The sequence below is a fragment of the Manacus vitellinus genome, unplaced genomic scaffold (genome assembly GCF_001715985.3).
Source record: "Manacus vitellinus isolate BGI_N305 unplaced genomic scaffold, ASM171598v3 scaffold_66_pilon, whole genome shotgun sequence".
NCBI lineage: Eukaryota > Metazoa > Chordata > Aves > Passeriformes > Pipridae > Manacus > Manacus vitellinus.
This window is the reverse complement of record NW_021940729.1, coordinates 1,408,585-1,423,779: the sequence shown is the minus strand read 5'-3', so window position 1 is coordinate 1,423,779 and position 15,195 is coordinate 1,408,585. Positions and strand designations below refer to the sequence as shown.

General features: G+C 39.6%; 1 protein-coding gene across 2 annotated transcripts; it reads right to left on the bottom strand.

Moving 5' to 3' along the window:
• Positions 1–245: 245 nt before the first annotated feature.
• TTLL1 (tubulin tyrosine ligase like 1) lies at positions 246–15,141 on the bottom strand. 2 transcript variants are annotated; one of them, XM_018083694.3, is made up of 10 exons: positions 14,955–15,141; positions 13,133–13,268; positions 11,666–11,874; positions 9,732–9,912; positions 8,448–8,582; positions 8,197–8,305; positions 5,755–5,898; positions 3,832–3,918; positions 2,769–2,932; positions 246–1,395 (listed from the first exon to the last, which is right to left on the bottom strand). In XM_018083694.3, exons 2-10 carry the CDS (start codon positions 13,243–13,245, stop codon positions 1,266–1,268), a joined length of 1,272 nt encoding a protein of 423 aa, XP_017939183.1. In that variant the 5' UTR covers positions 13,246–13,268; positions 14,955–15,141; the 3' UTR covers positions 246–1,265. The 2 variants fall into 2 exon arrangements, with proteins under 2 accessions (XP_017939183.1, XP_017939182.1); XM_018083693.3 differs by having other exon boundaries at positions 13,133–13,265.
• Positions 15,142–15,195: the final 54 nt, after the last annotated feature.

Below are 15,195 nucleotides of genomic sequence, written 5' to 3'. Positions count from 1 at the left end.
GCAAGGATGAATCCCAGCCTATGTGTAAGGGTGTTACTGGTGAGCCCAGCCCACATCTGCCCTCTGCCCTGTGTTCAGACTGAAGAGTCATCAGCACCAATTGTCCCAAAGACCACAGTTTCCTGCCCTCTGCTAGAAGGACCTTCAATAGCAAGCAAAGAGGTCTGTTTTATGTGCTCAAGAAACTAAAAACTTTGGGGAGAGGTCAAATTTATGGCTCCATGGACATTTACAACTCTCAGCAATCACAGATCCAACTAGTTTATTTATCTGCTCTGCTGCTAGAAGAACTGAAACACCCATTTTTATCTTTTGCTCTATGCTTTGGCAGCTAATCAACACAACTGTTGTTATCAAAGCTACCAGAAATAGCTCGCCATGTGCAACAGTATTTTCGTTAGAGCACACATAAAATACATAAAAAATATACAGATATTTGACTTATATACATGCATAAATACACTAAGAGGTTCTGGTGCAAATAAAGATTTACCATCAGCTTCAAGCAATGAGATTTATCACAGTATGTGGTTGTTCTGTCTGTTTTTCCACGGACGTGCATCATCTCAAAACAAACATTAATGGCTAGTGAAATAATCAATATACCATCCACATACCATTGAAACACTCCCTCAGTCCACCAAGCTTTCTACCTTCAAACAATTAGAAGCTCAGAACACTTAAAGGAAATAAAAACCCCCAACCCTCAGCATATAAAGAGCTCCTTTCCAATTTCTTAATCATTAGCTGCATTGACTGACATTAGCCTCAAGTGCATGTATTCCCAGTTTTTTCTATTTGCTCTTCTTTTACTACAAGAATCTGAACCACCATCATGACAATGTTAACACTTACCTCTCTCACCCTTTTAGAGAATCCACAGCTTATTTATTACAGGGAGCTGCTGGAGGAAATAAATAATACCCAGCACAGCAAAGAGTTTCTTTCAGAATGCATATTTGGAGTTGCCACCTTTATACAGGAAGTTCTTAATCAGTACCAAGAGAATATCAGTTTATACAAATTATATAAATATTATTATATATACATACACACTATACATATATTGTTGTAATAACAATCAAGCCAGTGTTCACCTAGTAAAGTTCCTGGGTTTTGAATGTTTGTTTCACTTCTTTTCAAAGGCTGTTTTGTCTCCTTTAGTATTTCCTACACGCAGGGCAGCAAAACACAGGCACCTGTTGTAAAACTGCTGTTTTATTCGTGATATCCTCCTACCAGGAGTGCAGCTGTTTTTCCTGTTATCACTTCCAGGTGGTCAGGACAGGCTTTCCTAAATCCCTTGCACGACTTCCTTTGGCTCCAGCGGATTGCCCAGCGCGACCCCTCGGGTCCCGCTCGGGCCCATCACTCTGTGCCATCTCCTCATCATACCTGGAAATGAGACAAGTTCAGTGCCTGCTCCTGCTGCACAGGCAAAAGCAAGTCCTCTCTATTCTATTTTTATATTCTATTTTGCTTAATGTCTAGCCCTGAAACTGAACACAAGCTGTCCCACACACAGCTTTGTGCCTGCGTGGTATGACATGCACCTCTGATTCTATGAAATACACGTGATTTTACAACACAGACCATCTGAAATACCTTGAGCTGCGTTTTGAAAGAAACACAAACCATCTGGCAGCTTTAGTTAAAACTCCTGAGCTTGTGAAATTTTGTGCTTGTGAAATTTCCCATGTACTTCTGCAGGTCTCTGTGGTTAAGCAGAACACGAGGCTGCTGCCAGTTAAATAAAGTCTTAAGCTGTTGCTTCAAAGGGAGGATTTTTAGCTGCAGTGTTAAAAACCCCACCTTTGCATCAGAGAGTGAGAAGGGAAAGAATGAGGTGAACTGAGCAACCATGTGATTAAATTAAATGCATTTGACAACATGGATTTGGCAACACTTCACCACAGTGATGAGTAGTTCTTTAAATAGCTAAGCCTTTACAATACCTAAAATATTTTTAATAAACCTATATAATTTTTAATATATCTGTGTAATACCTTTTCATATATCTATATAAAATACCTTTTAAACATCTTATAATATCCCTTTAATATCTATGGCCTCAGATAATTCTATATACTGAGTTATCTAAGTATACTGAGTTATATACTTACCTAAGTATATAACTCAGTATACACTGACCTCTCAGCTGCTATGCAAATTCCAAGCAGAATTTAGCTATAGATTGTAATTAACAAAAGATAATACTATAATATTGTGTAGGACAATCAAAATATATATACTTAGTTACACTATTTTATGGATATTCACTGCTACCATGTATGTAACTCATTTCTCTCCTTATAATACAGATGGAGGAATTTAAAAAGTATCTGACAAATTTATTTATTGTTACATCCATGAATTACAGGAGTCAAGAAGCACTACTTCTGTGAACTGGGACAAAATTTGCATGAAATAACTATTTTATCTATTTAACTACCATCTATTACCCTCAATACAATTACAGTCCTACACATGGAGAAGACAAACATTCTCTTTCTGTCCCTCAAATCTGGCTGCTGGAAGCTCAGAAGGTGCAATCAGGGGCTTATCAGACAACATTCTCTCTGGACATGAGGTGAGACAACTCCTCCCACCTCCAATGTCACCGTTGCAGCTCCAAAGACATGAAGTGGTACTTAATGCCTATTTTTCCCTCCAGAATGAAGTTCACCTTCTCTCTTTGGTCTACATTACACATGAAAAGAAGAGTGAGGGGACAGAAAACCACAATATAAAACACTGACAAAACTTACAAGACTTCATAATTGCCAAGGACCTCCTTTGGTGGAGATTTATTCCATTTACAGTCAGGAATCTCCCCGTTAGGCACAGCAATGTTGAGGGTGTCATTAATCAGATTATACTTCAGGATCCGATCATTAGCAGTGCTGGAAGTGAGGGAAGGGGAAGCATTGACCTACAAAGGACAAAAATAAAGCCAGCATCAATCTTTTGGGTGGTATAAAGTTCTCCAAAGTGCATCTGTGATGACTGTGTGTTCTACAGGGGAAGACTCAAAGCACATCTCAGTTCCTCAGACACTGGAAGGAATCCCCCCACTGGGAATTTCTCTTTTTACTTAAAAAGGAAAGTACCACACCACTGCAGTGTCAGCCTGGAGATTTTTATTCAGATGAGATCACTAGGGTGAATCAGACAAGACAGAGATTTTTTTTTTTAAACTAAGTTTACATGGTTACAAACCCCATAAATTTCAGTACTTAAAATCTGCCCAGTTCACTGTTACACACAGAAACCCAGGGGTCTCTTCTAAGTAAACAGCTTTTATTTAAGTTCTTAATCTGAGCTCTCCCCTGTTGGTTGGAGCAGGGTGCTAATAAAGCCAAGGCTGTGGGTTTGATCCCTGTCTGGGCCATTCCCCTAAGAGCTGGACTTGATGATACTTGTGGGTCCCTTCCAACTCAGAATATTCTGTGATTCTGTGAAATTTTGAGCTGGAAAAACACATCCATGCTCTGTTTGAAGCACTACACTGACAGCATCTAAAACTTAAAATTTAATGTTAAAAAAACTTCATTTGATGTTATGCTCCATCAAGCCAATGCCAATTTTACAGCTACACTATCTAACTGCTAACATTCTTAAGTCCAAATGTATTGATGCACTGGATTTAAAAAACAGAAACACCAATTTGGTCATCACATGGCCCATTGCACTTTCCATCATTTTTCTTAATCCACTAATGAAAGAACAAAAAACATTGTTTAAAAAGAGGAAAGACTATACTGAAATCTACTTAGTTTTTTTCCTGTGAAATGAGAAGGGAGTTTTTTCCTGTATTTCATGCAACTTTACCTCAATTAGCCAGGGTTTCAGCTTGTCATCAATGATAATATCATACCCATAGCACTCAAAGCAGTGTTTATCATTATTCATTACAGGCTAAAAAAAAAAAGGAAAAGACAAAAATATGCATTAAAATCAACAATTCAGTAAGTAACCTGATTACACACTTAGTTTGCTACAATGTGATGACATTGTGAATCTTCTACACTGGTTTTCAGTGCTGTAACTGATATAAGCTGATATAAGACAGAGGACCAACAAATCACATGCTTAATCATTCTCAACACTTTTTCTTTTCTCTTCTCTTTAAAGGTTCTGCTAACATTGGTTTAAATCCCTTTTTTTCTCCCAACTACTAAGTCCAGGATTGCCTTCTTTTTCCCCAAGCTGTAAGCAAATGTTTCAATACTAATGATTGCACTGATGCCAAGTATGAAGTTACATTAACTTTCCATTATGTTTCCAATGTAAAAATAAGTGTTTGCATATTTTGCAAAAGCAGTAACAACATTTAAAGCCTGCACACATCAGGAGAAAACAGGAACTTTGAAAATTTACAGCTTCGCAAATTCTTTAAAATTTAGGAAAATAAGACTCATTCAAAAACATTTCTTTTATCCTACTGCTGCAACTATGAAGAGACTTTAGGTCAAGCAATTCCAAGATGCCTTTTTAAATTATAATTAGCTCAAGCCAACTATAACCCCAAAGCCAGGAGAGACCAAGGAACAAGTCGTGCTTGGCTGATCCTCTAGAGAATCAGGAGCTTTCCAGCACCTGCTCAACATTTGCAGTGGGCACAGTAAGACTCTTCTTCTATGCAAATCTCATCAGATCTTTTAGAGAAACCTTAGTAACAGGTTAGGGAGATGTTTTCCCCAAAACAAATAATGAGAGCTTTTCAGTTCTTCAGGGACTGAAAGAGGGAAGGAGGAACAAGCATCTCATTACATCTGCCATTGTCAAAAAGTCAGAGGACCAACAAATTTCATGCTCAGTCACTCTCAGCACCTTTTCTCTTCTCTTCTAAGGTTCTGCTATCATTGGATTTAATCCCTTTTGCTCTCCCAACTGTTTCCAAATAGGATTGCCCAGCAGAGGCCAAGTTAAGCCGAGCTTCCCCACCTCCCACTGCTCCTTGCTGTGTGACCTTGTCCCTCCTCCTCGTGCTGAGTCTGGTGTTCTGCTCCTTCCATGACTCAGCTCATTGCACTGGCAGGACACTAAACCCATCAATAAAGCAAGGGAGTAATTTGTCAGAGAGCTGACTCAGCTCACAGCAGTGCCAGGACCAACCCAAAACAGAGGACAAGACAATGCACTTGGGAACAGGAGAGTCCTTGGCACCCCTGGGCTCTTCAGTTACCCCAGGTGACCCCCAGAGCAATACCTGCTCTCTGAAGTTATCACAGGATGTTACCCAAACACCACAAAGTCACTCAAGCAGGGGACTGGTTGTTTCTTCTATCTTTTTTTTTTTAATAAAAGTTCATTATAACTACGTGACTTGCGTATAAAAGAGGTGAAAGTAGGTTATGTAACTCTGATGAACTAATAGCCTGAGGTTTTCTCTGCTGAATTGTCCTCCAGAGGTATTTTTTTCCTTGACACATTTGTTATTGCTGCAATGACATCACACATCTTGGCAGAACTTAATCCTATTCACAAGGGCAGCATCAAGTCATATTAAATAGTTCACAAAGCCCTCCAGGAAAGAGATTTACCCACTCCTTCAAACACAGGCAGATAGCTCACCCACCCAAGATTCTCAGAGAAATCAAGAGAAGACAGCACTGCAGAAATCAGCACCAACACCATCACTCAAACAGCAGCAGACACACTGGGGGATTTTGCTGGCAAACTCCCTTTGGTGGCTCTGAGAAGCCTGCAGCCCTAGTGCTGAGCTGGCAGCAGTGCAGGGACAGTACTCACCGCCACAGCCTTCAGGGACTGCACAATTATCCAGTGGATTTCATCAAATAACTTGTTGGTGACTTCTTTTCCACGGGTGCTCTCCAGGTACAGCCTTAAGTTACTCACTGTCCACTTCCCCCCATGGATGTGGTTGTAATCATCCTGAAGAGTGTAAGGAGTTCATTCAGTCTAAGCCTTTGAAGTGGCTCAGCAGGTTTTTTTTTCATTCACACAAAAAGTCCACTCTTATAGCTACATGAAAGTATTGCTCTAAAAAGAAACTTGGCAAATTGTTCTTGCAGCTTTACTTTGAACTGCCTTCTGCAGAGACAACTGTTTTTATTATATATGCTGATATCTCACATTGCAAATCAAGTAACAAATCTTTCTTAGAATTAAAAAACAACGGGTACTTTGACAGTTTTAGAGGAAGACATGATTTAAGATTTAGAAATGTAAGTCTTAAAATGTGAAAGGAAAGAATTGAATGTTTTCCTCCTCTGGGGAAAAGGGAGAAACAATTAAGGGAGCAATAGCTAAATTTCACTGAAGTTGGCTGTTTTTAAATGCAGCACTTGAAAGTGCTTGTCTGTGTTTATTCATTTAAAATAGGACTTGTCTGTTCCCCACAAGGCAAACATGGTCTCTTCTTAACAGACTTCTTAACTGACAACAGTTACATTCAAGAAGACAGGGAAATAAATGACACCCAAATTGTTTTTAAAAGTTAATTTTTCAAATAATTCAGTACAAAATCCCTGCTGTTACTGAAAGTGGACAGGGAAAAACAGGAGGACACCTTATATTTGTCTTTTCAGAGGCTGTCAGGGCTCTGCATTATTTCTCTTTAAATGCAAAGACCAGTGCAAAGAGAGAGTGTTCACACTGATGGAAAGACACACGTTCAGCCCTCAGGTAACTCCCAGGAAAACTGCTTTGCTCCTTTATAAAGGTTCTCCTCAGATCATTTCATTGCACAATCACAGTTGTTTAATCAAAGACATTAAAACAATGTAGGATATTGCAGGCTACACAGGAGATCACTGAGTGAAAATAATTAAGCATAAGAATTATTGCTGCTTTGCTTGTATTGCACATGCAGTGAATAATGACTTAGAACTGTATTTTCCAGTAGAAATATCACAATGGGTATTCTGACTTACCCTCCTTCCTTAATTTTACCCTTTCCCTCTCCCAGTACTGATTTGCACCCTTTTCAAATCAGGGATGTTTTCACATGAGCTTGTAGGGTACAAACACACTGGAAGTCTGTGGTTCACACAAGGCTTAGAGTGGAGATTAACAGCCAGAACTTAGAAGAGTTTTTCCAGACCTCATCATAATTCTGACAAATTACTCAACAGTTCAAATTAGGTAGAATTTTAGAAGACTAAAACTGTACAGGCTAAGTGCCTCCCAAGTTACAGGCACATATAAAACAGAAGAACAAACAGGATGGCTTTACATTAAACTTCTCTTATGCCTGTCTGCAAAACTCAACAGATATCAGGGGTTTACAATTTAGGAAAAGCTTTTCAAATATTCTAGCAACGATTCCACATTTTTAGGCTGCTCCTTCCATACCCATTCCTGTTCATTATTCTCTCAAAATGACCTCACCACCACTTTCACTGCTGCTTTTATTGGGGAAAAACTTTGAAGGCCATTCTCTGACGGGAAGAGAAGATGGAAGGGCGCATAATAACAAGAGAGGCAACATATCACATGCCTCACCTCTTCACTGCTACTGAGAACAGCACCAGGATTTATTCTCTGAGTTGTGTGGGACCTACTTTCATACCATAACTAATTCTCAGTGTGCCCTGGCAGACCACGATGTGTTTAAAGCACTTCCCAAATCAGCACCTGAGCAACGAAATGTTTGCAGCACCGACAAAAACGCCACGTCACCCCTGACCCAGCAGCCCTTCCTCCCCACTGCTGAACCTCAGCCCACTGGGACACAGGGATGTGCTGCCAGAGCTACTGTGTTTCCAGGTGGTTTATGAGTATCAGTGGCAAATCCCAGGACAGAACTGTTGTGCAGGCAGAACTCCATCTCTGTCCAGGCAAGAGGAAGCCACCAGCTGGCCAGGCAGCACGCAGAGATCAGGAAGGAGATATTAAAGCACTGCTGTAAAGCACAAACCCACATGAACCAAGCACCATTAATTTCATTGCTCAATCCCTAAGTGAGCATATTAACATTTAAATGGAAAGAGACTGGAAGCACACCCTTGCTCTCAACTGCTGAGCATATCACAGCCTATTACAGAGCTGCAACTCATTATCTTGCACACTTTTGATCTCCAGTCTTCCGAAATTTATTTATTTGTAGGTGCAAGTTGAGGCACTTTAGTTGCAAGGTCACGAAAAATACAACAAAACCTTTTAATTCCAAGTTTCTGGGGCAATTTAAGAGATCAGTCTTGCTACAAAAGAGTACCTAAGAACACTTACCCCGTGTTTCTGAATGGCAACATTTGTGAGATGTACAAACATGTTGTCCAATTCACTGGTGCTTGGGGTGTATTTTACTGTGCAAAACCGGCAAAATCCAAGTTTATACCTTGAAAAAAAATCATTAAAATGTGTTAAAGCCCAACAATTACCACCTGCCTGTTAAAACTTCTTTTCAGCAAGAAGCCCAACATTATTTTGACTGCTTCAGGCACTGTCCCAAAACAAAATACAAATGTATACAAACTTACATGTAACACCGCAGAGGACGGTAGGTAGATACTAAAACATACAGACGGAGGTCAAACTTCTTTCCCCCAATAAGCAAGGGATTGTTGATGTAGAGTGAAATCACATAGGCTTCTTTGGAAGACTGGGACACGAACCTGAAAAACACAAGTCATGTTTGCAATACAATCCAGTAAGTCTTTTTTTTTTTCTTCTTTAGAAGTATTCTGTAAATTTTTGAATTGGCTGAAATCTTGCATCTTTTGCCAAGACAACGTGTAAAATTGTGGTGGTTGACAACACACACTTGGCATCAGGCACTAAACACCAAAAATGCTGGTGTAGATATATATATGTATAAAAGTTAATGTGTGTATATATGTGTATGTGTGCATACATATATATATATCTCAAAAAGTTGGTGTATATATATATGTATATAAAAATAAAATTGACCCATATGAATTAACCATTTAAACCTAGTTTTGAAGTTAACACTGTAGCTGACCAAGCCATTCCAAATGCAGCTCTACAAGCCAGTCTTTTCCTCAGAGAGGATTTAGAGCTTGGCATGGTTCAGACAAGCAAAGGGCACACAGTACATTACCTTCCTTATTCAAGGTCTTACACCACCAGAATATCTGCATTTATGCTTGGTGTGCAACTGCAAACCACTGTGAAAAGCTGAGGTAACTTTCAGACTGTGACATTCCTCAGATTCCAAGTCCAACAGGGAAACAAATACTCAAGTGGTATTCAGCCAGTCACTTGATCACAGGAACAAAACTTAACATTAGTTGTGTGATCAAAACTTCTCCTAGTAGAGAAGAGCATAGATTGCTAAACTGTTTCATCAACATGAGGTGTATTATTTTCTGTTCCAAAAGGACAATGTATTTACTTCATATAAATCCATTATTCCTTCGTACTAACTTAGAAAGTGATTTAATACATATTAAATAATTACTGAAATTGCTGAGAGGAAGATTTTTCTCTTGCTTCCTGTTATTTAATACTATGAAGCAGAACAATTTATTTCTGTGCAGTTTTCCCTCCCACCCCCAACACTGAGAGCATTTTTATAAAGAATAGTTACTTGTACAGTTCTCTGCACCTCCTCATGCCAAAACAAGTCCTGCTGAAGGAGGAAGCCAGATAACAACTGAGATTAAATGCAAACCTAAGTATATAATGACAAAGCAACAACAATCATGGAATACTTTTCCCATGCATCAGACAATCAGTGTTGATGTGGTTCACCTGATTACAGAAAATACAATGAAGGCTTTAAGGTTTTAAGAACTTACGAAGATGTTTTGCTGTCTCGAGACCATTTTTTAATCTGGGAGAGCTTATTGATTAGAAATATCCCTTTCCCTTGGGCTTTGCCACAAGGTTTCATGATCCATGTGCTGGAGGGATTCTTCCTGAATTCTTCAACAAAGAGATTATAATCGGCAGGAAGCATAAAAGTCACAGGAACAAAATCTGAGTTAAGGGGGGAAAAGAGAAAGGTGCACAATTAAGGACAGTATATCTGATAAGGTTATTGACACATAGAGATGGGGGAAAAAAGGTTCTGTCTTTTAAATTTTCCAGTCTGACATGACCCACCTTCATTAGGACTCACATTGCTTTTTATCCCATTTAAATTCTACTTTTTTACTTAAACAATTGCAAAATATTATATGATGCCACCTTCATATTAACAGATTCTAATTCAGGTTAATCAGTTTTCTTCTTCTGTTTATATGCTGTGAAATTAAAGTACTAGATATCATTTCAGCTTAATCAAAATTTCACCATTCCATTAACCAACTTATCCTCTCCTGGGCAGGCAAAAACGTGAATGTTGATGTTGCCTCCTCTCTGGATGTGGAATTTTAATTTCCATGTAACCCCCACGAGTTATTCTTATTTTATCCCACAATCAGTTTTACCATGATTACTGAAACCTACAGAAAAGCACTTTTCCCTTTTTGCTATCAGATTATCTTCACTTCCATCCATAAAGAACTGCTTCTTTCTTACATGGATATGAAGAGTTTTCATTTCACTTTCCCAAGATGTAAAGCAACTCCACACATTCCCATCTGTTTCACTTTGATGCTTTCTGACCCCCAAACCAACTCTCCTCATTCCTGATTTATTCTTGGTTTAGTTTGGGGGTTCTTGGTTGTTTTTTGTTTGTTTTTTTTTTTTAGTCTGGCTTTCTTTTTATTTTGTTGGGTTTTTTCTTTGTTCTCAAACTTCTCCCAAATTTCTCCTCTGAAGTGTTTGTTCATTCAGTTCAGTCCAGAGCCCTTCTGCAAAAGTTTATTTTAGTTTTTGCTCCAGTATAAGATTTTCAGATAATGGTTTTTCACTTTTGAATTAAAGAAACTGCAACCCTGTATCATATGAAGTACCAGGGCCCTTTGGTTCCACCACTAATTTTACTGCAAAGTACCTCAATCCTGCAATTTTCCCTCTTCAAAATAATTTTAAAACCCCAAAAATGAATCAAACCCAACAAAAATCCAACCCATCCATCCTCTAGACTCCCACACACCCCCACAGTAATCCTAGCCACAAATCTAGTTCTGCACCCTCACATTTAAAAATAATAATTTCACTACCACTTCACCCAATGTTGCTTCAGATAATGCTGCACTATTAAGCTCAGTGTTTTTAAGGACCTTATTACTTACAAAAACTAAGCCTAAAAATTAAAACAAAACTAAATTCCATGCATCCAAACTGAATTTGTGCTTCTCCTTGAGTAGTAACACTGTGGAGGAAGTGTGGCTTAGTGCTGTGGGAATACAACAGGGAATCAAGGAAATGTTCAATCTTTATTCCTGCTTTGTCTCTACTTCAACAAGTTCCCTCTATTCCTCTCAATTTGTCAAATATTATCCTTCAAAGCAAGGTTTGTGAAAAGCTTTGAAAATACAGTATTTCCTAGGAAACATTCACTGCTACTGTTTGAATCACTTTCCCTATTCCTGTGTTTCCTCGTGCTCCAGGTTTGAGGGGAGGGAAAAGGGGATGATGCAGAGGGAAGGGTGTTGGGTTTGCAGAAAACAGCAAACAATTTTAGGACAAAGTGCACTTTTTTTTTTTTCCACTGACAGAAACAGATAATTTCAAGGTAGTCACTTCAATGTTCTAACACTCCAGAGGTTCAGAAAAGCTGGATCAATTCCAGGTTATTGACTATGTAAAAAAAATACGAACTCTGACAATGAGAACAACGCACCCAAATAAATGTATTTCCCATTTTCATCTTTTTCTGCAAGAGGACTTCCTTCTTTCTCAAGCTCTTTCCTGTATCTCTTGATATTCTTTACCATCAGATCTTTCCTGGTCAGCTCATAGTGGTTTGGGAAGTGATTGACAATCTGGTCATCAGAGAGGCGGTATCCAGTTTCCACACTGAAAACATTCCTGATGGTTTGCACGCTCATCCTGAAAGCAAGGACAGGCACCCAATTATTTCTCCCAAGAAACACAACCCAGGAGGACAAAGCAGAAATGGTTTTGCTCCAATTTCTTCATTTTTTCTTTCTCTTGTTCCTCTTTATAGTATAGTATTTTGCTGCAGTGCCAGTCCAACATATCCTGAAATTCTATTTGCAAAGCAAATTAAATCCAGCTGGAGGTTTTATCAGTCCCTCTACTACTCCCGAAAGTGAGGACAGGAAGATGACAAACTGCCCCTACTGGACTCTCTGGCTTGTTGATAGTCAGGTCAAGCCCCAGCAGGGCCTAAAAATGACTGAAGTGCCCCCAGATGCTACAGAAGCCTAGGACAAAATCATCAAATCAGTTATCTCCCACATTTTCCACAGAGGATAGGAGTAGGGACATAGATGCCAAGAATTTTCAGTCTTAGATGTCTCACAGTGAAAATTTAAGAATATTCCCTGAACACCATCAACCTGAAACATTATCATTTCAGAAAGGAAAAAAAAACCCAAAACAACCAGTCACACAACAACTTCCATGAGTGTTCCCCCACTCCCCCCAACTGCATTCCAAAGGCATGGGCAGATTAGTACCAGATTCCTGCCCATTTAAATAAGTGGTTCACAACAGGAACATTTGGCAGCACAAACTGCCATTCTGCTGTATTTGAAAGGGACATTATAAATTGTTTGGTTTATCTAAAGAGTGCTGTTTCTGCCAATTAACAGATTACTGCATTGTAGGACAGCATTTAGTGGTCTTATATCAGATAAATACCAAATAAGAAGGCAGATTATTTACTCCCCTCCTTTCAGCAGAATCTTGATTTAATTTCACATTCACTCTCAGGATTGAAATGTTGAAAAATCAGTCTGCACATAAATCATTATCATGAAGGAGAAGGACAGTACAAGGTATTTATTATTAAATAATAAAGTGGACTCTGGTTACAGGGCAAGCCTCCATAACATGGGCAAACCAGTATTTTATTGTATATTGCAACTGTGTACTCTTGGGTTATTTTGCTCATGTTGTGTCGTCAGAAAATGTTGGGAAAAGATACATTCAAAGACTCCCCTGAAGCCACAAATTCCCTCCAACTGAAAAGGAAAAATTCTGCTTACTGCAGACAAAAAATCAGTTCTAATTTCTGCACCTTTCATTGTTCAATATGTATTTTGCTTTATTATTTATGGTATTGACATAAGACACTAAAATGCTTCACAAAGTTAGAAACTGGCATTTGTAACGTACTTACCAATAAAAATTCCAGTCCTCGTTTTCTGCCACTTGAATCCACCCTCTTTTCTCAAAGTTGTTTATTAGAACAGATTTTTCTATGTCAGTCACCCACTTCACTTTTCCTGCCATTATCCCAAAGCAGGATCAACCTGTTGGTAAAGAAACATTTAGGGATGCGAAGCTGAAAATAGGGGGGAGGACACAGGAAAGTCAGAGCAGAACAGGCACATAGAAACCACTTCCACATAGATATGTTAATTTAAAAATCAAGAGAAACAGTACCTCAGGTTCAGAGTGAAACCCTGCATTTCTCAACAGGACAACTGCACACAAGGACAGGAGTTACAGGGACCTGGAAGCTGATCTCGTTAAACCCTGGCGGCAGGATTTCCCCGAACCTGAGCAGTGTTTCTGAGCTGCCTTTCAGCTCCTGACACCAGGGGTCACTTTCCACACGGGATCTCACCGGCCCGGAGCAGCCTTTTGTCAGGATCGCTGGATCATTCTGGCCGTGCTTCACAGAAATCTGCTGCAGGGCAATCCTAATTCCGAAGGAAATCTCTTGGAGCCAAAGGCAGACTCTCTCCCCAGAACAAAAACCATGCAAAGGAGTGGGATTATCACACAAACACACACACACACACACACTTAACACCATCTACTGCCTCTTCCACAGACGATTTTCCACTGAAAAGAAAATTAAAACATAAAATCACCTTTGCTAAGTGTTGCAATTTAATTAGTGCAAGTGAGTAATGAATGTAAGGAATGTAATTTCTGCAAGTAAGACACTGGACTGGAATTCAAGGGGTTTTCAGTTTCCAGGACTCTATATGGAGATGTACAATTCCCAGCAAGCACAGGCCCCTACAGTTCCTTTCTTTCTAGGAGGTATAACCCATTATATAGTGCTCCCCCACAGACTATTTATACAGACAAATCCCACAGGGCAGAAATGTTTACTATTAAACTCCGATTTTACAGAGTTTCAGACACATTTATTTTTATTCCTGTTGGCAAACTGATTTGAAATCAAGCTTAGACAGAAAAGAGCACATGAAGGCTCTGGGTCTGTGTTTTTGTGTGTGCTCAGTTCTGCAAGGTCATGATCTCTCCCTGGGCCTTCCAGATACCACCAAAACAAAAGGAAATGGAACAAAGGGATTCCTTTATTTGTACTGAAGTGTGTAGGATCCACCATCAGTGACTCACTAGTGCCACACACCACCTCGTCGTGGTTTTAAAAGCTCAGGGATCAGCAACACCTGCTACACATCCTATGGCAAGGAACCCTGAGAGATTCCATGTCCTGATCCAGCAAGTGGATTCTGTGGTAGCAGGGAGAAGTTATGTTGACTCCCAGAGGCTGCACTGTGCTTGATTTCAGAAGCCAGAAACAATCCAGCAGAAGATTCACACACAGGAAGGCTAAACATTGAAGATAACTTCCACCAGAAATAAAAAAGAAAAATCACAAGTTTGCCATTCTTTTCCTGTTTTGGGAAATTTAGGCCTTACAGATCCCTCCTGCTACAGGAGGACTAAAAGGATAACAATACAAACAGCAGACTGAGAATTCCTCCTTAGTTTCTGCAGATAGTTTGGTCATCTCAGATTGATGCTTAAGGGGCCTGTGAATAAAATCTTCCACCAACAAACCCACCAACAAAGGCGCACAAAGAAATAACATATTAAGTCGTGGCAAAATCTTTCTTATTTTCAGCGGTATAATTTTAACAAGCATAGTTTTCTGCAGGAATCCTCTGATCTGCAAACTAGGTATTCCAGATAACCAGGTCATCACCACCAGAAGCCAGTTGTGCTGATGGCAGACTTACCTTTCCACACTGCAAAATATAAGTTAAGCCGTGCAGGCACCTGGCCCAGCCAGCTCCATGTCCTTCTGACAGCACAAAAACGTCCCTGTGTGGTTGGCTGTGGAGCTCCTTACTGGAAAATCCAGTTCGGCCGAAGCAGTCAGGAGATTCTCTCAGAGGGGGTCGGGAGATTCCCCAAGTGTCAGGGATAAGGAGGAGCCCAAGGCTGCAACAGAGATGTCGATGGGGGGGGGTGAGGTGT